Source organism: Chiloscyllium punctatum, chromosome 1 (assembly GCF_047496795.1).
Source record: "Chiloscyllium punctatum isolate Juve2018m chromosome 1, sChiPun1.3, whole genome shotgun sequence".
Classification (NCBI taxonomy): domain Eukaryota; kingdom Metazoa; phylum Chordata; class Chondrichthyes; order Orectolobiformes; family Hemiscylliidae; genus Chiloscyllium; species Chiloscyllium punctatum.
The window spans coordinates 35,304,803-35,330,008 of NC_092739.1; the positions used below are offsets into that span (position 1 = coordinate 35,304,803).

General features: G+C 41.1%; 1 protein-coding gene across 5 annotated transcripts in view; it reads right to left on the minus strand.

The window, feature by feature from the left end:
- prdm5 (PR domain containing 5) overlaps positions 1-25,206 on the minus strand; it is a 338,261-nt gene that overhangs the window by 206,984 nt on the left and 106,071 nt on the right. For 4 of the 5 annotated variants that reach the window (XM_072590339.1, XM_072590428.1, XM_072590191.1 and 1 more), the window contains 3 exons: positions 12,489-12,573; positions 11,863-12,020; positions 11,607-11,636 (listed from right to left, as the gene is read on the minus strand). In XM_072590339.1, coding sequence (XP_072446440.1) covers positions 11,607-11,636; positions 11,863-12,020; positions 12,489-12,573 — 273 coding nt within the window. The remainder of the gene's footprint in view (positions 1-11,606; positions 11,637-11,862; positions 12,021-12,488; positions 12,574-25,206) is intronic. The other variant, XM_072590256.1, reaches the window with a different exon arrangement.

Genomic DNA, 25,206 nt, shown 5'->3' on the forward strand with positions numbered 1-25,206 from the left:
TTAAACTGATTTTGTTTAAGATTATCAAGATAGTTATCTCCTGTTTTACCCAAATTTAAAATATTCTTGCACTTGTTTGTGTTAAGTCCAAGCCAATGCAGACCACCTCAATCTGAAAGGCAAGAATTTATGCCGTCTCTCTCTCTCTCCCTCTCTCTCTCCCAGTTCTACTAACTAAAGGCAAACATTATTTATTCTTTTACTTGGTCTCCTTGGGCCACACACCAACTGCAGCTGAGATGGAAGCTGGATGACCTGCTCTCTGCTTCAGCATCCGTGCTCGCAACGGCTGCTGTACAAAATTTAAGAGAAAATTTAAGAGAAAGAAAAGCAAACAGGCAAAAAAGGAAGATGAAAAGAATTTTTAAAAAGACTATAAAGCCGCAGTATTCCATGAATTGAACTGCCTCGGCTGATCTGCTTTACAGCTTTCATTGCTCTGCTGTTTCTTTACATCTGCAGCTTCTCTGTGTTCTTTCTTTGTTGCTTGTGTACACTTGTATAGATGTAGATACAGAACACAGAAACAGGCTAAAACACAGCAGAAACAAGCTGTCCTTTATTTTCATGTTTCAATACCCAATTCAACCTTCTCTAACTTCCAGTTCATTTCCCACTTCCTTATCTGTCCAGCTTCTTTGTTTTCATTGTTTCTTATTTTGTGTTTGTTTCTATACAACCTCACTATGACTGTGTGTTTTTGTAATTAGAAATCTGTACGAGCAGCCAATGTTCAAATTGTGTTAATGCAAATTTTGGATTCGATGGCTGTGTTTTCTCCCATGTGCCTGATTGCTGCAGTGAAAACTGCATAGTCCTGAGCTAAAGAAATGACTGTTCAGCTGTCCTTACAAAGCACACAAATAAATAGTCCACGCTTTGCAGATTCCATCAATTCTGTACAATGCTCAAGGCACAGCTCTATGCAAAATGTCCACCTCCACATGAAAGCATCCAGCAAGAATCTTTCGCTGCATTTATAGAAATGCACAAAGCCAGCTCATTAACAAATGGATACTTGAGATTACCCCAAACAGAAGATCTCACCAAAGAGACAGAGGGGGTGGTTATACAAGTATTTTTCTCTCAGCTCTTACCCATTCAAGAAGAGTGGAAAAGTGTCAACTTTTGCACTTTACGCATTCATTTATCTAGTGCATATCTGCAGAAATTGATCAGTTCACTTGACACAAATTTTGCACTAACAGAAACTTTCCATGTCACAGCGTTCCTGCTGTCCAGATATTAGTGAAAAATATATTGAAAACTGGAGGTCAGCAGTGCCAAAACTGGTCATTCCCATCCACAGCTCGAACAACACACTGGAATGTAAACAAGCAGATGGCAAGATAAACATAGCCAGCACCAGACTGAGAGCCTGACTTATTCCCTTCTCTGTTTGGTTTTGCTCCTGTTCTTCTGCACAGACATTTCCCAATGATCACAGACATCCTCAGAACATAAGAAAATAGCGGTTCCTCAATAAAACTCCACCTGTACTTGCCATGGCTGGCTGCTTCTATAGGCACAGTTGTTTGTAAAGCTATTTTGCTGAAGACTACAAATAAAACACGCTGACAGCTAAAAGAGCAAAGTCCATCACCACTTTTCCCAAATTTCCTGTAACTGGTTTCAGCAAATAAATCAGCACTAAATCACACATCAAAAGGCCTTCGTGATTAAATTGGTCGAGAAAGCTTGCATTGTTGGGTAGAATCTTATAAAGCCCCTGGGAATAGCATACAAGACAGCGAGAAGAGTATTAACTGAGCAGCAGTAAAAATGTCAACTTCCTGATGGTGGGTAGAAATTGGATATTAAGTTGCTGCCAAGTTATGCTTCCAAACAGCGAGGGATGGGAACACTTTTTTTTCATATATTAGCATACATTTAGTATATTAGCAGAAATTTAGTATCATGCATTTAGTTTCAGCAGATTAAACTATACCTTTTGAATTAAGTATATAGCAAATGTGAAATGAGATATGCAGCAAGTGTCTTCCCGGTGGATTTGGACTTTGTAGAAGCCTTTCTTGGATAGGCAGCTTGGTAGAAACAGGGGAGAAGGTGGTATTAATACATTGAGATTGGTTGGGGGCTGTGAAAGAAAGAAAGGGCACAACTGGCCAGCAAGGACAGAGGGTGGAAGCTGGACAGGGAAAGCCAACATCTACAGATTTGTAGGTCAGCCATGATGGTGAGGCAACAAAAGATTATACAGGGAAGATGGAGATGTTCTAAGAGTGAATCGTAACAGAGGGAAGATTAGGGATGAGAGACGGAGGGTTGAAGCTGACAGATCCCAAATACAAACTAGTTAACTGGCTTAATGGGATTTAACTGACTGCATTAACGTGACCCAGATTTTCTTTGTGCTAGCCACTGGACAGAGGTGGCCGCATGAGTCATTGTTGCAAAAAGTGCAACAAATGTGACTGTAAAGGATAGTGCTTCTTTACTTCAGGTAAACATTCTTCAAATTCACAAGGTATTCTCACACACTCCAGCAGGTGAATTTTACCACTAGTATACATAATCAGTCCTGGTTTATCTGCAGAATATTTCAGCTGAATCTTATTTGTTTTTGGCTAAATGGAGAAATAACTGTAACACAAAGAGACTTGGGCGTACTTGTGTACAAACATAGAAAGCTAGCACGTGGGTTCAGCAGATAATCAGGAAGCCGAATGCAAAGCTGATCGTTATTTCGAAGGGGTTGGAGTATACGTGGAGGGAAATCCTACTGTAACTGTACAAGGTGCTGCTTAGACTGCATCTAGAGTACTGTGAGCAGTTTTAGAACACAGAACATTACAGCGCATTACAGGCCCTTTGGCCCTCGATGTTGCACCAAGTTCTATCTAAGAAAGGATGTTATTTCATTGGAGGCAATTCGGAGAAGGTTCACTAAGCTGATCCCTGCAATGAAAAGTTTGTTTTATAAGCAAAAGTTAAACAGGCTGGAATTGTACTCACTGAGTTCAGAAGAATGAGAGGTGATCTCATTGAAATATAGAGGATTCTTGAGGGGAGGGGTTGACAGTGTAAATGCTGAGAGAATGTTTCCCCTCATAGAAGAGTCTAGGACCAGAGGGTATATAGTCTCAGAATAACGGGTTGCCAATTTAAGAATAAAATGAGGAGGAATTTCTTTCTCTCAGAGGGTTGGGAGTCTTTTGAACTCCTTCCCATAGCTTTTCGAGCAGAAACTTTGTGTATATTTAAGACTAAAATGGATAGATTCTTGATCAGTGGGGGAATCAAACATTATGGGAAAAGGGCAGGACAATGGATAAGAGAAATGTCAGAAAAGTTATGATCATAACGAATGGTGGAACACACTTGAGGGACCAAATAGCCCACTTCTGTTCTTATTTCTTGTGCTGTTATGGTCGACGGTCATTGAATAGTCACCAAAATATATCATGGTGCCATTTTTAACAAGCCACTGTCCCCAAACAAGCTGGCATTCCAAAGCTCAAGGATATTTGCAGATGAAGGATATTTGCAGATGATGTGGGAGAAAGGAAGACGGCTCCATGATTTTTCCACAAGGACCAGGAAGTCCTAAGCAAGGGAGTGGTGTAAAAGGAGATGCAGCCTGGTTTGAGGTTGGCACCTGGGTCAGTGCCATGTGTGCAGTGGAACAGCTGGCAGAGTCCAAACAAACCCCCAGGGCCAGTGAGCCCCACACCACTCCCTCTACCCCACTGCCTCCCATCAGCCACAGAGCCAGGGAATACACTAAGACGAAATGGGAGAGAGCGAAAGAAGGGAATCTCCTTAAGACACTTGAATGGCATGCTGACAATGTACTGTATGCTACTTTGCACTGTTTTATAAATGTCACCATTTCACCTGTCATCTGCGTGCTTGTTTCTCAGGGTAACGCAGTAAATCTGTGTTCAAGCATGTAGTGTAACCTCCCTGGCACACATGATGTACCAAGAGCCTGCTGCACTATGGGTTTCCAGGACAATGGGTGCTGCTGACACCATTGGCCCATGACCTACAACATTCCAATTTGTTCCCAGCCTTTGTGTCCAAAGATATTGGAGTCAACAAGGTGGTCAGTGACATCTGGGCCAGGGAGGTGCACCATAAACAAGGGACAATCCCATGTGGATAGTCAGGGATTAGGGATTGCCAGTACCCTGTACAGTGCATGGCTCTGTGTGCAATGTTCATTCCCTTTAAACACCTTGACATTGGTGTTTCCTGCAGCACCCCCCCCCTCTCACAGGTCAAGTCATACACCCCTCACACCGCTCCTCCCCACAAAACTAGGGTTGTGGACACAGCCATTTTTTTAACCCATTACTCACTTTCAAATTCATGATGGAAAGTGATAACAAATGCTCCTCAGCCATTGGTTTGCATTTTTGGGGTTACTCCCCAAAAATTTGAATTCCTTACCTGTAAACACAATATACCATCAACCCCTTGAAGCCTCGTGCACCTGATCTTGGACAGGACACTGTCCCATGTGACCCTTCCCCATCCATGTTTTACTGTCTCTCCACACACCCTCTGCAGACACCATTCCTTCTTCACAACTGTCATTTCCCCCTTTCCCCCAACCCAGCCCCAAGAATAATTCACCCTGGTAGAAGTCCTCACCAGCTCCCCCCACTCTCAGAGTCTCTGGATGGACCCAATGGACTGAGCGTGTCCAATGCCCTTGAGTGACCTGATCAGACCCCCATATACCAGAGGTGCCCAGACCTCTGAGTATTAGCTGTACATCTCCCTGACCACACAATCCCAATCCCTGAACTGGCCGTAATACTGACATAGGACTGACCCCCTCCCTGGACTGCATAGCAGAGGCACGGATCTCCTGAATGAGATCACACTGACTGGCCACATGACTGTGGCTGGATCCCCCAGCCTGGTGCAGGAGGTTGTTCTTGGCTCACTGTATTGGGACCTCCTGACTGACAGGTGCCTCCATGGACTTCAGTGAGGACTATTCCCTAAGACATAGCTGCCTGCTTGCTGCACATGTGGTGTGCTTACCACGTAAGGTACTGGGATATGGTGCAGATGAGAGACAGGTCTAGCACACGGTCATGCGACAAGATGTCTCTCCCCTTGTGTGAGGATTGCTGATCAGCAAAACCCCCTGTCTGGTCATCTGAGTGCTCAGGGAATGGGCAAACTGCCCTGAGGAGCAATCAAGTCCAAGCCTTCAACTGGGTACATCACCTTGTGTGCAAAGACCGCCTGCAACAGCCTTTCAATGTTAGTTGGCTGTGTGTCCTGCAAAGCAAGTCTGTGTGACCTGTAAACATATCAGAGAGAGCTGACATGATAGCCGTGAGTGGTTTGAAAATACTGAATGCCAATATCCATGGATGATGGTTGCAAACGGAGTTTTGTGCCCCGAAATGCTGTCTGGCTCTAAGTAACATGACGGTCCTTTGGAGCAAGCGGAGAGCTGAATTCACCAAATTCTCACTGCGGTTTCACATGATGACAGTGAGAAAACAGCACAGAGAAACTGCCTGGTCCAGTCCATGAGGTAAAAACAATGACTGCAGATGCTGGAAACCAGATTCTGGATTAGTGGTGCTGGAAGAGCACGGCAGTTCAGGCAACATCCAAGTAGCTTCGAAATCGACGTTTCGGGCAAAAGCCCTGCCCGAAACGTCGATTTCGAAGCTACTTGGATGCTGCCTGAACTGCTGTGCTCTTCCAGCACCACTGGTCCAGTCCATGAGCTGAGTGCACATCTCTGAGCGCACATTATCCTTGATGCAACATGACAGTGCACAAGGGTCCTGTAAGTGAATTGAGTAGGGTTTTTAAGAGGTTGGTACATGTTAGATGCCAATGTCAGTCAACAATAGGCTGTGTGTGGCCAGTTTACATGGGAGCATGCCCTGAGATATTAGTCCCTGATAACTAACGGAGGTTGTTCAGAGCTGAATTCACCAGGTACCTGCTCTGATTTCCATCTCACATGCTCTAGACATCTAGCTTGTATAGTGTGTTTGGGAACACAAGCAGCTAAATATTAATAAGGCATGTTGGTCCATTAATAAGGCCATGTTGTGGAGGTGCCAGTATTGGACTGGGGTGAACAAAGTCAGAAGTCACACAAGAAGGTTATAATCCAACAGGTTTATTTGAAATCACAAGTTTTCAGAGCGCAGCCCCTTCATCAGATGAGGTGCATCAAGGAGCAGTCTTGTGATTTCAAATAAACCTGTTGGACTATAACTTGGTATCATGTGACTTCTGGTATTAATAAGGCATCAATAAGAAATAATTTCCCTCAATTTGCAACTAGCCACTGTCTAGCAAGAATCTAATCACACAGCTTGTCAAAAACTTAACAGAGCAGAAGTTCCTGCTGTCACTGGACTTCTCATCCAATCCTGCCACACGTTTTCCCATAGTCCTTGTCACTCAGAAACCCACAATGTTCCACCTTTTGAAATTAACTTAATTTACACCTGCTGTCATTTCTCAAACCCATTGAAAATTCTTCATTTTGAATAACTGTCATTATTAGCTACATCCAATAGGTTTGAATAACGTCTTATTTTACATTAGAGAGGAACATATTTGCTGATTAGAAAAATAAGCATGGCATAATGAGAAAGAAACCTGTTTAAGCAGCAAAGGGTTAAGATCTGGACAGCCCTCCCTGACAATGTGGTGGAAGTAAATTTTTTAATCACTTTCAAAAGAGAATTGAATCCGAATTGGAAAAGGAAAGATTTTCAGGAATATGGGAAAAAGGGAAGTGTGATACTAAGTGTAATGTTCTTACATTACAGAGAGCTAGCACAGACATGATAGGGCAAATGACCTCCTTCTGTGCTGTCACCATTCAATAATTCCATGGATAATTTTACGCAAGGAGTGGGTGATGTCAAAAATTTGCAGGAGGAACTGATGTCCTGGAAGCATTCCTACAATAGCTTAATCGTAGTCATTCTGATAAAATATTCTCATATTACAAAACTATGGTAAACCATCTTAACCTCATCAGATGTGGTTAAACCTACAATAGAGACAGTAAACACAAGATCCTTAGAGCTAAAATAGTACTTGAACTTAACGGTAATTATTACTAAAGACAAGTGTAAAAAGTTTGACCATCAACCGTAATAAATCAATTAGATTGCCGTGATATGAAGAAGCCATAATTGTTTCATTGCACTGTATCTCATTCTTCAAACTATCCTGCTAAACTTAAAAGATCAAAAAAAAGTATACTTAGAAAAAGAAAAGCACACAACACTCAAATATCTGGTACTTTACAAACTTTGTTTTTGTGTTTACTGGTGTACTGATTGCAATATCAGAAACATCAAGGTTAAATATATAATCAAACTTGGACGGGAAATCTGCAGGTTCCTTATATAAAGCTCAACTTTGCATCAGGTGAAATGATATACTGAAGTGGACTGGCACAAACACATTAGTCCTTACTGTTGTTTCTTGGCCAAGCTGCACTGAATTTTGATGTGACATTTGTCTACAAAACAACAGTGACTCCACTTCAAAACCAAAGCATTGGCTTTGAAGAGCTTTGGGTGGTCCAAAAGACTTGAAAAGCGTTATGCAAGTGCCAAGTATTTTTCAGTGATTTCATTTAGAAGCCTTCTCACAATAAAGTAAAATATCATTTTATAAATAAACAATTCTAAAATGATTAAAGCTAAAAAGAAAACTGTTTGAAATCTTTTGTAAATAAAAATATAAAACTGCTTGGGTGTGTACGGGATGAGGTACAATTGTTTAACTTCAGAACAGGTATACAATCTGACCTTTAAATTTGCACTATTCTACATTTCACTATTGAACTAACCATCTTAAAGGAGGGTATCAGTTTTGCACTTGAATTAAGCCTCTACCATCTCATGCAAGAGCTCTTACAAGGGTATAAAAGAGACAGATTAGCGAGAGTAAACAGTTAAATCAAAGGCAGAGACAGGAAAAATTACTATAGGAAATAAAAAAAGGAAACATTATATCAATATTTTAGAATCAAAGTTTTACAGTACAGAAAGCAGCCATTTGGCTGATTGTGTCCATTCCAGGACATCAAGCAGCAAACTACGCTAATCCCATTTGTCAATACTGAGCCTGTAGTCTTATATGCTTTGGTGTTTCAAATATTTATCTGAACGCTTCTTAAATGTTGTGATAGTTCACAGCTCTACCACAGTTTCAGACACGGATTTCCAGATACCCACCATGCGCTGGGTGAAAACACTCTTCCCTCTGACCCCCAGCTGCTTCCCTTAAATCGTACCCCATGGAAGCCAACCCCATTGCAAAGAGGATTTTTTATTTAAAAATCAAGACTACCTATGCCCCTCAAACAGGTCTCCTATCAGCTTTCTCTGATCTGAGGAAAATAACCGCAGTCAATCTAAACTGCCTTGATAGATGAGAGGTTCCAGTCCAGGCACTATTTTGGGTGTATATTCTCTGCAGCCTCTCTGGAGTAATCAAATCCTTCTTTTGGAGTGGTGAGCAGAACTGCACACAGTTGTGAGCTAATAAATGTCCTATACAGCTCAATCATAGCTGCCCAGATCTTGTATTCTCTTCCTCAACTAAAAGGAAAGTATCCCATATTTCTTCATAACCATCCTTTCCAACTGTGCCTTACACTTTAAGAGTCTATGTGCATGCACATCATGGTTCCTCAATCCTCAGAACTACCCAGGGTACCTTTCCTTTTTTCGTACCTTTCTGCACAGAAAGCAACACAAAATCATGCCATAAATTATGGAGAATCAAGGGTTAATTCTAAAGAAAAAAGTACTGAAGAGACTGGGACTAAAAGGCAAGAAAAACTCTTTGGGCCTGAGAGTCTCTGTCTTAAAGTCCTACAAGTCATAGCTGCCGAGGTAATTGTTGCATTGGGGCCGATCTTCCCAGATTCACTAGATTCTACAAAAACTCCTGTCGATTTGAAATGTAACTCTGATATTCAAGAAAGGGAGAGAAAAGAAACCGGACACTACAGGCCAGTTACCCTGACACATGGAGCGCAAAAGTCAGAATCCATTAGGTAAATGATAACAGAGCATTGGTTATCAACAACGTGACTGGATTCTCCTGCTCCTGCTGTGCTTCCCCAGCAACACACTTTCGACTCTGATCTCCAGCATCTGCAGTCCTCACTTTCTCCAACAACGTGACTTGTGCCTTATAAATGGTGGACAGGTTTTGGGAGGGAAGTGGTGAGTTACTTGCTGCAGGATTCTAGTCTCTGATCTGTTCTTGTAGTCTAGTTTGTCCAGTCCAGTTTAGTTTCAGGTCAAATGGTAACTCGCAGGATCTTGAAAGTGGATTTTCCCTGATGGTAACACTATTGAATGTCAAGCGGAGGTGGCTAGTTTCTCTCTTGTTGGAGATGGTCGCTGATTGGCACCTTCTGGGGTGTAAATGTTACTTGTCACTTAGCAGCCTTAGCCTGGATGTTATCCTGTGCATATGTTCATGGATTCTCAGTGGACTGGCATCAAAATTGGAGATGTAGTGGACAGCGAAGAAGGTTACCTCAGATTACAACAGGATCTTGACCAGATGGGCCAATGGGCTGAGGAGTGGCAGATGGAGTTTAATTCAGATAAATGTGAAGTGCTGCATTTTGGGAAAACAAATCTTAGCAGGACTTATACACTTAATGGTGAGTTCCTACGGAGTGTTGCTGAACAAAGAGACCTTGGAGTGCAGGTTCATAGCTCCTTGAAAGTAGAGTTTCAGGTAGATAGGATAGTGAAGAAGGCGTTTGTATGCTTGCCTTTATCGGTCAGAGTATTGAGTACAGGAGTTGGGAGTCATGTTGCAGCTGTACAGGACATTGGTTAGGCCACTGTGGGAATATTGCGTGCAATTCTGGTCTCCTTCCTATCTGAAAGATGTTGCGAAACTTAAAAGGGTTCAGAAAAGATTTACAAGGATGTTGCCAGGGTTGGAGGATTTGAGCTATAGGGAGAGGCTGAACAGGGTGGGGCTGTTTCCTCTGGAGCATTGAAGGCTGAGGGGTGACTTTATAGAGGTTTATAAAATTGTGAGGGGCATGGACTATCCCTGGGGTGGAGGAGTCCAGAACTAGAGGTCATAGGTTTATGGTGAGATGGGAAAGATCTTACAGGGACTTAAGGGGCAACCTTTTCACACAGACGGTGGTATGTGCATGGAATGAGCTGCCACAGGAAGTGATGGAGGCTGATACAATTACAACATTTAAAAGGCATCTGGATGTGTACATGAATAAGAAGGGTTTAGAGGGATATGGGCCAGGTGCTGGCAGGTGGGAGTAGATTGGGTTGGGATATCTGGTCAGCATGGACAAGTTGGACCGAAGGGTCTGTTTCCGTGCCGTACATCTCTATGACTCTATGACTGTTGGTATCATTGAAGGGCAGCAGCCACTGCAGCCAGGGAGCCTTGCCATGGACAAGAATACCCTAAAACACACACATGCCACAAATAATGTCTGAACCCCATGCAAAACTACCAGGTTTCACTGGGTCGTTCTCTCATTTGTCAGCAGGTAACCACCCCATTCCCCAACCCCACACCCTCACTCCTCCCCCTGCTACCCCAGCTCCCAACTCCTTACCCCCCCAGCCCTCTCAATATTCCTTTACTTTGATGATGTTTCTTAAGATCCTTAAATTCACCTTCACAGCAATGAAACAAAAAAGCGAAAATTGGAACATTAAATTCTGGAAAACCTCACCAAATCAGGCAACATCTGTGTTTCTAACCCTTTGACAGAAATAAAAAATATTAGGATGTAACATTTTCTAAGCAGGTACAGAGGCAGGAAAATGACTTTGATATGGTGGGGATGGGAAATACGCTGATGGCAGAATGGATTTAAATAACAAGAAAGAAGCCACAGAGTAAGGCAAAGAGGGCTTGTGATGGAACAAGTAACGAAACAGGCAGAGGAGTCTGGAGGAACTGTAAATAGCAGTAGCAGAATCATATCATGCTGTCAGAATGTTGCTCTCCTCATAAGAGCTTATTGTTTGTGGTTAGTTAGGTGAAGGAGAAGTATATGTAGACCTGCTGATATAATAGCTCATCATGATAGCGAAATTCATAGTAAAATAGTGTAAACAAGAAATAATGGCATTCAATTAATCCTAAACATTCAACCAATGGAAGAAAAAGAGAGATCAGCCCAATATTTCAGACTTTTTCAATTCAAAGCTTTAAGTACTAATGGTACAGAGCTTTCCATAATATTTTGAAACTAAACCGAATATTTATTAGTCGTAGAAGACAATTACTTTCATAATCCTAAATGTACTTGCATATCTAGTCAAACATCAAATCTTTCCCACTGATTTACATGTTTGCATTGGACTGCTTGCCAATTGTTACACACTTACTATCTTAGCATTGGCAAGGACTCTTCTAGGGTGTCAGAAGTGTTTAATTGAGAACTTAAAGTGGTAAGAGGTTATGAGAGCAAGACAAGTGAGGGGTTTGGAAAAAACATCTTAAATTCACAGCAGCAAATGAATTGATTTGATATTTCACCCACGTATACATTTTCTTAAACATAATCTTTTTGAAAAATAAGTTGTTCAACTGGGAAATTACTAATGACTTACCGATATGCAGAGCTTCCCCAGGTCCTTGTGCTGTGGAGAGGGTGATGTCAGTGAGTGCAGATTACAAACATTGTGACGTAAGCAAGTGCAAATTTATCAATGATTGGTAGCAGGGCATTACAAGGTTATTTTTGCAGTCAGCTGCAGGGTTAATCACAAATTTGTGAGAATTATTTTTACTATATATATACACATATATACACAAAGATATTCACGTTTGTATATATGCATATATATATATAGAATTCATATTTACCTTCTTGTGGTTCTTATATACATTTCTGTGAGCAAATCCTTTTCCACAAAGTTTGCATTTGTAGGGTTTGTCCTCACTATGGATAATTTTATGTGCAGTCACTTGATCTAGCCGTTTGAAAGATTTACTGCAGACCTCACAGGTGTAAGGGCGTTTCTCTGTGAAGAATGAGCAGCAAATATTAAACTGTCAGTTGATAAAGAAGGAAAGATGAAAGGAAGACTTTGTCCACTGAGGGAATCTTCCAATTAAGTCAATACAATTAAGATTAAACCAATTAGACAGACAGCTGCATGCCTTTGGAATTATGTGCATCAAATTGCCTCTTTTGTAGGACAAGCTTGGGTATATCTCCTGCAATTTGCACATCTTAAAGCATCTCTTCTAAATACCAAACTCTGTTTAATTAACTTCAGTCAAAAGAGAATCACTTCAAAGAAAAACTGCTTTGCACCATGAGCATGAATTGCTCTTTCTCAGATTAAAGACATTTAAGCAGCTATGACAAATTTTATGTTGTGTTACTTAATTACCAGGGAAGCAGGTCACAAGGCAGGCCCCAAGAAAATGAAACTTCAGCTACCTGTTTTTCAGCTTCAGTAAAAAAAATATCCAGATGGACTTACCTGAATGGGTAATCATATGGCGCTTCAATTGATTTGCAGATATGAATTTTTTGTCGCACTCCTGGCAATTGAAGACCTTGTGAATCTTTAAAGTTAAAGACAAACAATGATTATTTAATGCAAGGAGATTTCTTTTTAAACAAATCAAAGGCACAAATCTTCCGAGATTGCTTTGAACGAGTTTAATGGCTTCTCTGCTTCAAGCCAAGTTAACGTTTACAATTGCACTGTATTTGCCTTCCTAATAATCTTGGAACATTAGAGTACAGTTATGGAAATAAAACCAGACATTTAAAACATAAAAGTACATGATTAGAACTCCATGTGGGAGGGGGACATTGGTTGTATGTAAAAGGATTTTATGAGAAATATAATTCAAGAATATTAATTGAGAAAATTAGGTTGGTAATATTGCTGTTAAACTGATTGCAAGAGATTTGCTGACCTTTGAGTTCAGATTTGTCTTTTAACCCCAAGTTGTGATAGCTATTACTTCATTCTTTTTCTCATTTATTACTTTATCCTATAACTTGTCATTCTCTGGATTTTGTTGGAATGAATTTACGATTCTGTCTGCCTTACAAACCTAGAATTGTTTAATAATCTTGGCATAAAAGCTCCTTTCATATACTTCCAACCATAAATCTGTGCTGCTCAGCACGTTTGTCACTGAAATACAGAAGAAAGAAAATGAAAAAGACAAGTATTTAATGTCTACAAATCTCTGAAATATCCAAAACTGCATTGCATATACTATTTTACTTAGAACTGTTGTCATGTAAGAATGACATTTGGTGTTTTTATAAATAGTATAGAGTGTACTAGCAACAACATTACTCTTAATTTGTGAAAAAAAACAAGAATTCTGTGCTGTTTGGAGTCACAATTGGAGAATGTGCATGAAAACAATAAAAGGATACAGCAACAGTTCACAAGAGCAATAGGGAGCGAGAAATTATCTTTAGATAGTGGGATAATTCCACTGAAGCAGGTAAGGTGAAGTGTAAATGTTGTCGAGCTTTTTTTAAAATTCTTGCAAGCTTTCATAGAGTGCCCAGGAGCTCATTTCCAAATGGTGAGGAGAGTGTGGCAGGGGCCTGTCTATTTGAATTGTCAATTCACAAGAGTGAGGTTAGCAGACATTTTGTTGACTGGTAGGAAGTTGAGTACAGATTAGGCTACCACAAGTAGTGGTTAAGAAAGAGGCCACTGGAAATTTTAAGAGAAAATTAGATGTACATGTGGAGCAGAGAAAGGTACAGGAGTATAGGCAAGTGAAAACAAAATACTTCAATTGAAATAAGCGATTCCAAAAATCGTTGCTTGAAAATTTTACTTAGCTGTTTCTGCAACAGAAAATCTCCATATGTGCAATATTTATACAAATCATAACACCAAGCTAAAATTAGAAAGTAATGAAAATGACAAGGTTTTGATTTTAATTCAACTAGAATACAAACATTTTAATATATTATCAAAAAATAACTAATTTATATTTTCAGTACGATATTAAACCTCCACTAACTGGCAATATGTTTAATCAGGATTTCATAGAATCCCTACAATGTGGAGTCAGGCCTCTCAGCTCAACAAGTCCATACCAACCTTCTGAAGAGTAACCCATTCAACAACCCCATTACGCTACATTTACCCCTGATTAATACACCAAAATGACACATCCCTGAACACTATGAGCAATTTAGCATGACCAATTTCCTAACTGCACACCTTTGGATTGTGGGAATAAACCAGGAAATCCAGATGAATCCTATGCAGACTCAGGGAGAATGTGCAAACTCCACACAGTCACCCAAGGTTGGAATTGAACCTGGGTCCCTGGTGCTGTGAGGCAGCAGTGCTAACCACTGAGCCACCATGCTATTCCAGATCAACCTTTCATTCAACCCACATAATTACACCATGTACAGAACAACACTGAGGATTATACATTTCTAATGCATTATACATAATCAATTCACCAAAGTGTCTAATGTGGGTAAACTTTAGAGATGAGTGAACCAATCCTGTTATTATTTGAAACTGCTATGACATGTTATACATCATGACTATTAGATTTATACATCAAACTGAGAAAATGAACAGCCATCCTTCATAACGAGAATCGTCATTCCTTACATAAAATGGATAATATAGGCAATTTCTTTGTGCATGGTGCAAATCTAATATGAGAGATATAGAGTATATTCTACACATAATACACAGACACACAATTCCTTGAATATAGTTAGTGAAAAAAAAAGTAGTATACAACTACAGATACAATTGTTACTTTATATCCAAATTCAAGTGCAGCAAATCTCTGAATTCCTCCAGTCACAGATGGGATGTAAATTGTGAGATTTGTATACATATTTATTGCAAAATTATAAATACATTTAATGTTTAATTTAAAATTTACTTTAAGTTTGTGTTTCTGGTTCTTGACTTAGAAACAGGTGTATTTTCTGTGTGTATGATGTTAAAACATTCTGTACCTATGGTGATTTATTTGAAAGCAATTTTTTGAGACCTGGCTTTAAAGTGAATGGATTCATGTGCACCACTAATAGATTATTTTTGTTTATCTTCGATTATTTTGTGACCCCAAGGTAAATACTGTGGTCTTAATGATTGCTAGAAACATCTGCAATTTCTTTTTTTTTTAAGTTTAAGTAAAAGACAGCATGGAAGGGGAATTTTGGTTTCAATTTTACTTTTGAGTTTTGAGCACATTTGTTTTTGGATAGGATGGCAGTATAGACCCATGCTCCTGAGAAGGAAAGGATATGCAGTGAACTATGTTACCATACTGTGAAGAGTTTTCTTACTTCCAGACCAGAGATGCTGGGAAAAAAAGAACCTGAAAAGGTTATTGAAAGAGAGTACTTTTAAGCAGGTGTATGGTAGCTCCAGGAAGATAATGTCTGCAGTTTCAATATAAAAGTTAAAGTTACAAGTGACTTGAACTTACTGACGTGTTAGATGCAGACTCTCTGGTGTGAGTATTATATGAATGCTATGTTGTGTACTGAACAAAAGTTGTTTTGATTCTTTTCAATTTAAAAAAAGAACAGTTTAGGGATTAATGGATTATACTTTTCCCATGTGTTTAAAGATCTTTAATTTTCTATTACAAATTGATGATTTGGTTTATTTTACCTTCATCTCATTTATTAATAAATTTTATTTAATTGTTAAAGCAAAATCTGAAGCATTATGTTTCAGCGAGAGACTACTTTGTTAAAATCAACAATTTCAAAATATGTCCCATCAAGCTAAGAATCGGACTTGTCCAGTAATAACATCAGCTGGGATCATAACACAGGCAACGTGTTGAATGAGATGAGTTAGAATTGCATCTACTTTTCTGATGGCCACCTAATCTCACTAGCATCATGTAGTAATTAAAACAGAAGACAGACTGAGCTGAGAGAGATGAGATCATTTTGGTGATGGAATAAATAACTAATTCTTTAAATATGTCCCCATATAATTTAAATAAAAATTCAGTCTTTCATGAAGGAATCGCTAAAGGATATTCTGCACTTTCTACTTTGTCCATGTTATTGTGCATGAAGAAAATCAGTTTGCGTCTTCATCAAGTAAGACAATGCAGGAAGTTACAAAACCAAAATCTGCTGCCACAATTTCTCATTGAACTTATTCAACACTCATACACTCAAATGTTTATTATTAAGATCAAAGCATTTCAAGATTATTGCTTCAAACATAGACATATGGATGAAAAATTGTGCCATGTAATTAAACCAAACCATTAAAAGACTCAAAGTTGTCAAATACCAAAATAATCTCAATTTTACTTACTTAAGGAAAAAAGTCTATTAGCAAGTCTGATCAAATTGCTTGCATTACGTACTGACTCAAAAGGATACAGAGCTCATGGACTTTTTCTTGATAAGAACTCCAAATAATATAGTATATCTGCTGCTTCCCCCCACCCCCCCCCCCCCCCCCAATGCTTATCAAGCCAAACCTCCTGTCTATCCAAACCTCAATACCATATACCCCTCCACAGCTTTCAGAAGCTGACAGGTTCAAAATAGTTGAGGATAGACAAGTGCGGAGCCAGCCATCATTGCCCTGGAGTATCACCCTAACCAGTGAGAGAATAATTTGGAAGTGGGATACCCTTGAGCCACAGAGATGGCAAGGAAAGTCAACGATCAGATTCCAAGTTATGAATGGAGTCAGCATCCCCTGGCATCATGGGGCCAAAAAAGCATGGGGAAAGGCTACCAAAGACAACTATCCACTCAAAAACCAGGATCCTGTCGAAATAAGATAAAACTCAAATTTTGGTCACCATAGAAATGAGCACCGATATCTTTCGCTGGAAGGGCAGGACCCCAAACCTGAGGGAGAGGGAGACAACAGAGGCACAACCATTAAACAATGAACGTGGGAAAAGCAAATTAGTTAAATTTATGCCCTGGATATGAGCTGGTTAGACCAAGAAGAGCCAATGGATCTTATCTATCTGGGCTTCCAGAAGGCCTCTAATAAGGTCCTGCACAGAAGGCTGCTGAGTAAGACAAGGGCCCATGGTGTTAGAGGTAAGGCACTAGCATGGATAGAAGATTGGAAGGAATGAGAGTTGGTTCACAATTGAAGGTGTTGAACTCAATATTGAAGGCTGTAGATTTCCTAGTCTGTAAATGTGATTTTGTTCCTCTAGTTTGTGCTGGGATTCACTGGAACACTGCAGCATGCCGTGGACAGACAGGAAGGCCAGGGTCCTGCTAGAGCGCAGATCGGAGGTGTTCTGTAAAGCGGTCTATGTTTCATTTCTCCAATGTAGCATAGGCCACATTGAGTACAGCAAATACAATACATGAGACTGGCGGAGGTTCCGGTAAAATGCTGTTTCACCTAGAAAGGCTGTTTAGGCCCTTGGATGGTAACTCGAATCCAGTCAATGTGAAGAGAAGATACCCCTGGGATCACTGGGGAAGGCGACCAGCCGATCATCATCACATCGATCAAGGCCAAGATCAAGTGCAGTGGGATATCATCATCCAGAGTTATGTTAAAGCACAAGATAGTTGATTAGGTTTCTAGTGTAAATTGTTAGTTATAGTGTATTTTGTCGTTATAGTATTAATTGTGGTAAATAAATAAATATTATTGTTTATTATTCAAAGTTTGGGAGAAGATTTGTAGCTCGGGTGCTCGTTGTTGTGGTTCTGTTCCCTGAGCTGGGAATTTGTGTCGTCCCCTGTCTAGGTGACATCCTCAGTGCTTGGGAGCCTCCTGTGAAGCGCTTCTGTGATGTTTCCTCCGGCATTTATAGTGGCCTTTCTCTGCCGCTTCCGGTTGTCAGTTCCAGCTGTCCGCTGCAGTGGTCGGTATATTGGGTCCAGGTCAATGTGCTTATTGATTAAATCTGTGGATGAGTGCCATGCCTCTAGGAATTCCCTGGCTGTTCTCCGTTTGGTTTGTCCTATAATAGTAGTGTTGTCCCAGTCGAACTCCTGTTGCTTGTCATCTGAGTGTGTGGCTACTAAGGATAGCTGGTCATGTCGTTTCGTGGCTAGTTGGTGTTCATGGGTGCGGACTGTTAGCTGTCTTCCTGTTTGTCCTACGTAGTGTTTTGTGCAGTCCTTGCATGGGAGTTTGTACACTACGTTAGTTTTGCTCATGCTGGGTATCGGGGCCTTCGTTCTGGTGAGTTGTTGTCTGAGAGTGGCTGTTGGTTTGTGTGCTGTTATGAGTCCTAGTGGTCACAGTAGTCTGGCTGTCAGTTCAGAAATGTTTGATGTATGGTAGTGTGGCTAGTCCTTTGGGTTGTGGCATGTGGTTGACAACGGAACGAGGACATAGAACTCATAACAGCACACAAACCAACAGCCACTTCACAGGAGGCTCCCAAGCACTGAGGATGTCACCTAGACAGGGGACAAAATGTCTGCAACACAAATTCCCAGCTCGGTGAACAGGACCACAACATTGTTTATTATTATTATTAAGATTCGACTCGCAGTTTCTTTGCAAGATAAAACAGCTAAAACACACTGTGTAGCAGAAGCAGCAATTTACTCCCTGAAATGGAGAGAGGGGTCAAGGGAAGAAAGGGAAATGTCAGAAAGTTATAGAAGGGTAGAAATTGGAGGCAAAATGAATGAAATTTTCAAGATCCTGGCGGAAGCATGAAGTGGCACCAAAGCAGTCATCGATGTACCGAGACAAGAGTTATGGGAGGGGGCCAGTGTAAGTCTGGAACAAGCATTGTTCCACATACCCCATAAAGAGGCAGGACGTAACCATGGCGGGTGTCCACAGCCACTCCTTTGCCTTGGCATTAACTACCTACACTGTCCTACGGCACACTTCTCATCTGAGGTGAGGCCAATTCTCCTGCTCGCCACAGCAGCAAGTATTCACCACTGCCCAAATATCCCAGATCGAAAACCGACATCCCTAGCAGGAGTGCCATCTTAGGAACTTGGCCATGCACTCAGCCAAGTTTGGGCCTTCTAGAGGTGCTCTTCCCATCAACATAGTGACACAGTAGCCACTAACAAGCACTTCACAGCATAGAGGTGGCACAGCTGGCACTACCTTGCACATGCAACACCATATTCCAATTCCACCTGACCTTAAAGCACCAGGCCATCCATAAACCTCACTGAAGACATAACCCATCGTACATCACCCTGTAGGGCACTACCCCTCCTTCCACAAAACCCACTGGATCAGACCATATGATCATTGTTACTGTGGGGCTTTCACATACAGGGAAGCCTTTAAATAATGCAAAAAATGTTGCTTTTAATTGCCAAAGCCAAAAGTGAACAGGAGCTGCTGTTCCCTATCAGAAGACCAACTACTTGTACACAGACTTTAAAATGCTTATTATCAGTGAGTGATCACTGCACCCTGTTTACATCTAAAGGAACTGGGTGTCAATTAGGTCCTGTAGCTTGTAGTGCCCAACACAGCTGCATTCTGTGACACACAAGGTACTGGTCCTCCTGCTCAACGTCCTCATTGTCCTACTCAGAGGATTCATCCCACTCAGTTCCTCAACGTCCATCACCACCTCTTATTGGCTATTCCAGTTGTGGGAGGAAAAGCATGCTCGGACAATGTAATATACTGTCCAGAATACACTGTCCCCCTCCCCCACCCCACCCCCAATTCTGATGCTCAAGTAGTAGAACCTCATCTTCAGGGGAATGATTGTCTGCCCCAACATGGCCTTGATCATAAAATGGGCTATGTTGTATCCATCCCCTCCCTCAGTCAGGGGCTGCGCCATGGAGACATTAGCCATGGTCAAAGGAGAGTCCATGCCACCCTTGGTCTCAGCCTTGCAAGACATCTGGATGCTCAAACACAGCAGGAACATCAGAGTTCTCAAGGAGATAGGAATCGTGACAGCACCCAGGTTACCAGACATAAACCTCTAAGAGGTAGCACCAATGATTACAGATCATCTTCACATTGCCAAAATGAAAATCTTTTGCACTAATGATCTCAACTGTGTTACAATGTGGCTTGCTCAGTGCGATGCCAATGTAGTCAATGGTGCCCTGAACGTAGGCAAAGCCAAATGTGTTGCTGACACCTGCTGCCAGGGCATTTGCAAGTGAATGTCTAAGACATTCCTCGTCAGGGCCATAATGGTAGTGATCCCTAATCACACCCCCACCATCTCCATCATCAGCATCTCATGCACAACTGCCCCTCCCATCTTATACTTTGGGGATCCCCCTTTCAATGTCCTTATCCCCTCCACATCCCAGGATATTGATAACAATCCCCAGTATTGATCCCATCTATCACCCTTGTCCGACAGTACCTCTGATATCGCCAATACCCCATTCAACTCCCAAATGTACCTCTGACTGACTTCAATGGGACCACCAACTGGCATACATCATGGTAGTGTGGAGAGCCTGGCATGTGTTAGATGCCAGTGTCATTTTTTAATTCACTCGTGGGACATGGGCTTTGCTGGTTGGTCATCATTTATTACCCATCCCTAGTTGCCCTTGAGTAGGTGGTGGTGAGCTGCCTTCTTGCATCACTGCAGTCCACATTAACCGACAATGCCCTTATGGAGGGAATTCCAGGATTTTAACCCAGTGACAGGGAAGGAACAGTGATAAATTTCAAAGTCAGGATAGTGAATGGCTTGCAGGGGATCTTGCAAGTGATGGTGTGCCTATGTATCTGCTGTCTTTGTCCTGCTAGATGGAAGTGGGTTGGGAAGGTGCTATCTAAAGACCTTTGCTGAATTTCTGCAGTATATCTTGTAGATAGTACATTGCTGACACTCAACATCGGTGGTGAAAGCAGTGGATGTTTGTAGACATGCTGCCAATCAAGAAGGTTGCTTTGTCCTGGATGGCATCGAGCTTCTTGAGTGTTGTTGGAGCTGCACCCAACTAGAGTGTATTCAATCACATTCCTGATTTGTGCCCCGTAGATGGTTGCAAGGTTTTCAGGAGTCAAGAGGGGAGTTATTCGCCACTGACCTACTCTTTTGGTCACTGTGTTAATATGGCAAGTGCAATTACATTTCTGAGGAGCAGGAAAATCGGCGTTTCGGGCAAAAGTCCTTTGGCTATTGTCCAAAACGTAGATTTTCGTGGCCCACGGATGCTGCCTGACCTGCTGTGCTTTTCCAGCACCACTCTAATCTAGACTCTGATTTCCAGCATCAGCAGTCCTCACTTTTGTCCAATTAAGTTTCTGGTCAATGGTAATGTCAAGGATTTTGAAAGTAGGGGATTCAGTGATGGTAACATCATTGAATGTCAAGGGGCAGTGGTTAGATTGTCTCTTACTAGAGATGATAATTGCCTGGCATTCATGTGGCATGAATGTCACTTGCCACTTGTCAGCCTGGATATTGCCCAGATACAGTCATGCAGTCATACAACATGGAAACTGACCCTTTGGCCCAACCAGTCCATGCCTACCATAATCCCAAACTGAACTAGTCCCACCTGCCTCTGCTTTGCCCATATCATGTTGTATTTGAGCATGGACTTACTTCTGTGTCTGAGGAGTCATGAATGGTGATACAGATTGTGCCAACATTGGCAAACATTCCCACGTCTGACTTTATGACAGACAGAAGGTAATTGATGAAGCAGCTGAAGATGGTTAAGCCTAGGACACTACCCTGAGGAACAGCTGCAGTGATGTTCTGGAGTTGAATTGACTGACATCAAACAACCACAACCATCTTCTTATGTGCCAGGTATGACTCCAACCAGCAGAGTTTTGCCCTCTGATTTCCATCGATCCCAGTTTTGCTAAGGGTACTTGATGCCACACTTGGTTGAATGTGGCCTTGATATCAAAGACTGTCACTCTCATCTCACCTCTGGAATTCAGCCTTTTGCCTACGTTTGAACTAAATCTGTAATGAGGTCAGGAGCTGAGTGGCCCTGGCAGAACGCAAACTGGGCATCACTGATACGGTTATTGGTGAGCAAGTGCTGCTTGATAGCACTGTTGATGACACGTTCCATCACTTTACTGATGGCGGAGAGTAGACTGATGAATGTGGGTATATGTTATCACTGCTAAGAAGCATGTCTCTGTGGGTGGGTCTCAAAGATGGAGGAGCAACCCCAGTTACCCCTTTGTACTTCGGGAATTCTCAGCATCTAAACTTCTTTCTGCCCTATGGCAGAAGGGGAGCCTGCGTATTAATGAAGTGAGATTCAATGGTAATGATGGTGATAGTGAGCAATTATCCTCATTAATTAACCGGTCACCACTCACTAACCAGACTCTTGTCTCGAGATCCAGAACACACTGTTGGAAAGTGAAATTTCTTGCTCTCAAGAAAGCCATCACGTGATTCCTTTCAGTTTCTCATCAGAGCTCATGTCATTTGGAATCTGGTAAGATTTTGCTCGTATTGTTCAAATGTGAACTTTATGGGGGCAATCTAAAATGATACTTACAGACAAAAAGGTACACAAAGGAATGGCAGCTTATGTTATTGGATCAGTAGAGTCCAAAGAAAATGTGTTAAGAATGCACTGCGCCAAGAAATCCATACTTATCCAAAAACTGATTTGATTTAGGTCACCACTGGGCAAAATTGGAGCATGCACTATCACTATTCGTAGCTCTGGACTGTAACGTGCATGTGGTAGTGTATGTGGCACAGTAGTTTGGGCTCCTTGGAGAGCAGATTGGCACAGTTGACTGAACAGCCCTTGAAGGGGGTCAATTTGGTGCCAACAGGACAATGTTTGATCTCTGGTCCAGCTGGAGTGGATCCAGTACCTACCTCCTTGCCTTACCCATGGTGAAGGCTCTAGGTCGTGAACTGTGGGTTAAACCTGCTGTCAAGCAGAGAACTGCTGGGAAAATTTATTGAAAAGCTAAGCACATTTACTGTCAATACAGAATTGGCTTTTACAAGTTCCAAGACAGAAAGAAAACAAGCTTGTCTACATCGTGTATTTATGATCTCTCATTTAAAAGGGGTCATTTGCCGGCCTTTGCCGGAGCCCAGAATTCCAAGTTCAGATTCAAGTAATATACCAAAATCTAGATTTTCAACGTTTGCAAGAATTCCTACATTAATTGCACAATACATTGTGAATGGACAGTAACCATGAAGCCAGAGTCTGTTTCAAGTCCTTAAATCTCACTTCAAGGAACGCTTATAAAAATGCTTTCAGGATGTCTGATTGGCTGCACTTCCCAAGCGCAATGTGGTAAATCAGGTTTACATTCTACAGCTCTCCTCATTCTGAGATGCTACCATTACCTATTTCACTGGTTTTAATTAAAAATAATGGATTGCTACAGGAAAAGAGTGGCTTTCTACCTGTGCAGTGTTTCTCAAAGGTAATCCATGAAAAATGTGACAAATTTCAAAGCCTTGTGTGCAGTAAAAAATAAAGTGCTGCATAAAGGTTTAGATTTAAATTAAATAGCTTTTACGTAAGTTCTCGACTGCAGATCAAGTTACAGACAACATCCAGTACAAACCAAAAGAACTGCAGATGCTGGAAATAGGAAATAAAAACAGAAATTGCTGAAAACTTTCGGCAGATCTGGCAGCATCTGTGGAGAGAAATCAGAGTTAACAGGTACAGTAATACTTCAGGACCCTTCTTCTGCAGGAAGGTCACTGGACCTGAAACATTAACTCTGATTTCTCTCCACGGATGTTGCCAGACCTGCTGAAATTTTTCAGCAATTTCTGTTTTTGTTTCAGTAATAACATTCTCTTTGTCTAATGCAAAGGTTGCCTTGTGCTGTAACCCTCGCATCATCCCAATAAAGAACTCCAAAATTCTGCAAAACTTAACTCTTCCATTACACAAGGGCACTGCTGCATTGACGACCATTTCACATTGGATACCATAACAGAGTGATTTAGTTTGTCCCAATTGACAATTAAAACAGACCAGTATTTTACAGTTGACAATATGCAGTTAGAATCTAGAGTTGTCAATAGATCAGAAGCACATCAGGGAATCCAGGGCTATTAACAAACATCACATGGCCCCTAGTGATAGCAGTCTTCTCACCAGTCACATCTGACTAGCCTTAGATAAAGATTCATCCATTTGGTACATATGACCAATGAGCAACACAGATTTTAACATGCAATGACCTATGACAAACAACAGGATGTAAGACCCTGTCCATGTTTCCATCCTCCAGCATGTCCAACCATCTCTTTCACCTTCATTCCTCGAAGATGCAGTCTGCTGCCAAAAATGTTGAGGCTGGACAGTTTTTCTCAGGACCTCCTTTTGGAGCTAATTTGTCATGGTTTACCTGCAAAATTGTCTTACTCAATAATACCACTCTTACCACCATAATCAAATGGGAAAGAGGTAAATCTGATCATTGTTCCGTGAACATTTTATTCAAATCGTTAAAAGAGCAACCTACGAAGGACAATAATCTAAAGTTTTAAAGCTACTAACGTGAAAAAGCTGGTACAAGCATATATATTTCAATTTTTTCTGATAAATATCAAAGGCATCTCAGAGACTTCACCACACCTGCCAGGGAAAATGAAATGGTAGGGGATACTGTAGCATAGGATAATGAGTTAGATACTGGCACATCAGATTCAAATACAATTCAAACCGATGATTCCTCTTACTGCTGGCTCTCATGTTTCTACATGAAATGGATGCAATGAGCCTCAAACCAGCCTACTGTACAAAAAAATCTGCACCAGTCAATTATTTCCCCCGTAATGATTTGTGTTCAAAATAAGAAGAAATTAATGCTAGACAGATCAAAGGGAATTTATTCTACACTTGACGGTACCTTGTATGATATTGGAGTTTGTTATAGGGCAGTGTACCCCTGAAAGGAAAACCTCCCATTGCCTAATTCCATCAATGCCCCACTCTAGTGAACACAAAAAGACATCAGTGGATGAGCAGCAATGCTACAATATCAAAACTAAATAATATGCAGCATTATCAACCTGATAGTTCACTTTATCTTAATATAAGATTTTCTCACTTGGAGCAAGAGTTGGTAGAATTATAGTATTCTAAAATGTTGCATGATTGAATCTCCTTTCGACTTCTAGATCACTATTATCTTTGCTGTTCTTTCCCTTTGTTGCTTAATATTAAGAAAATAAAAATGATGTTTATATGATAACAAATAGCTGACTTTGAATCAGTAATTCAATCAGTGTTTAGACATTCATAAACCACATACATCATTCCTAAGGATTATTGTA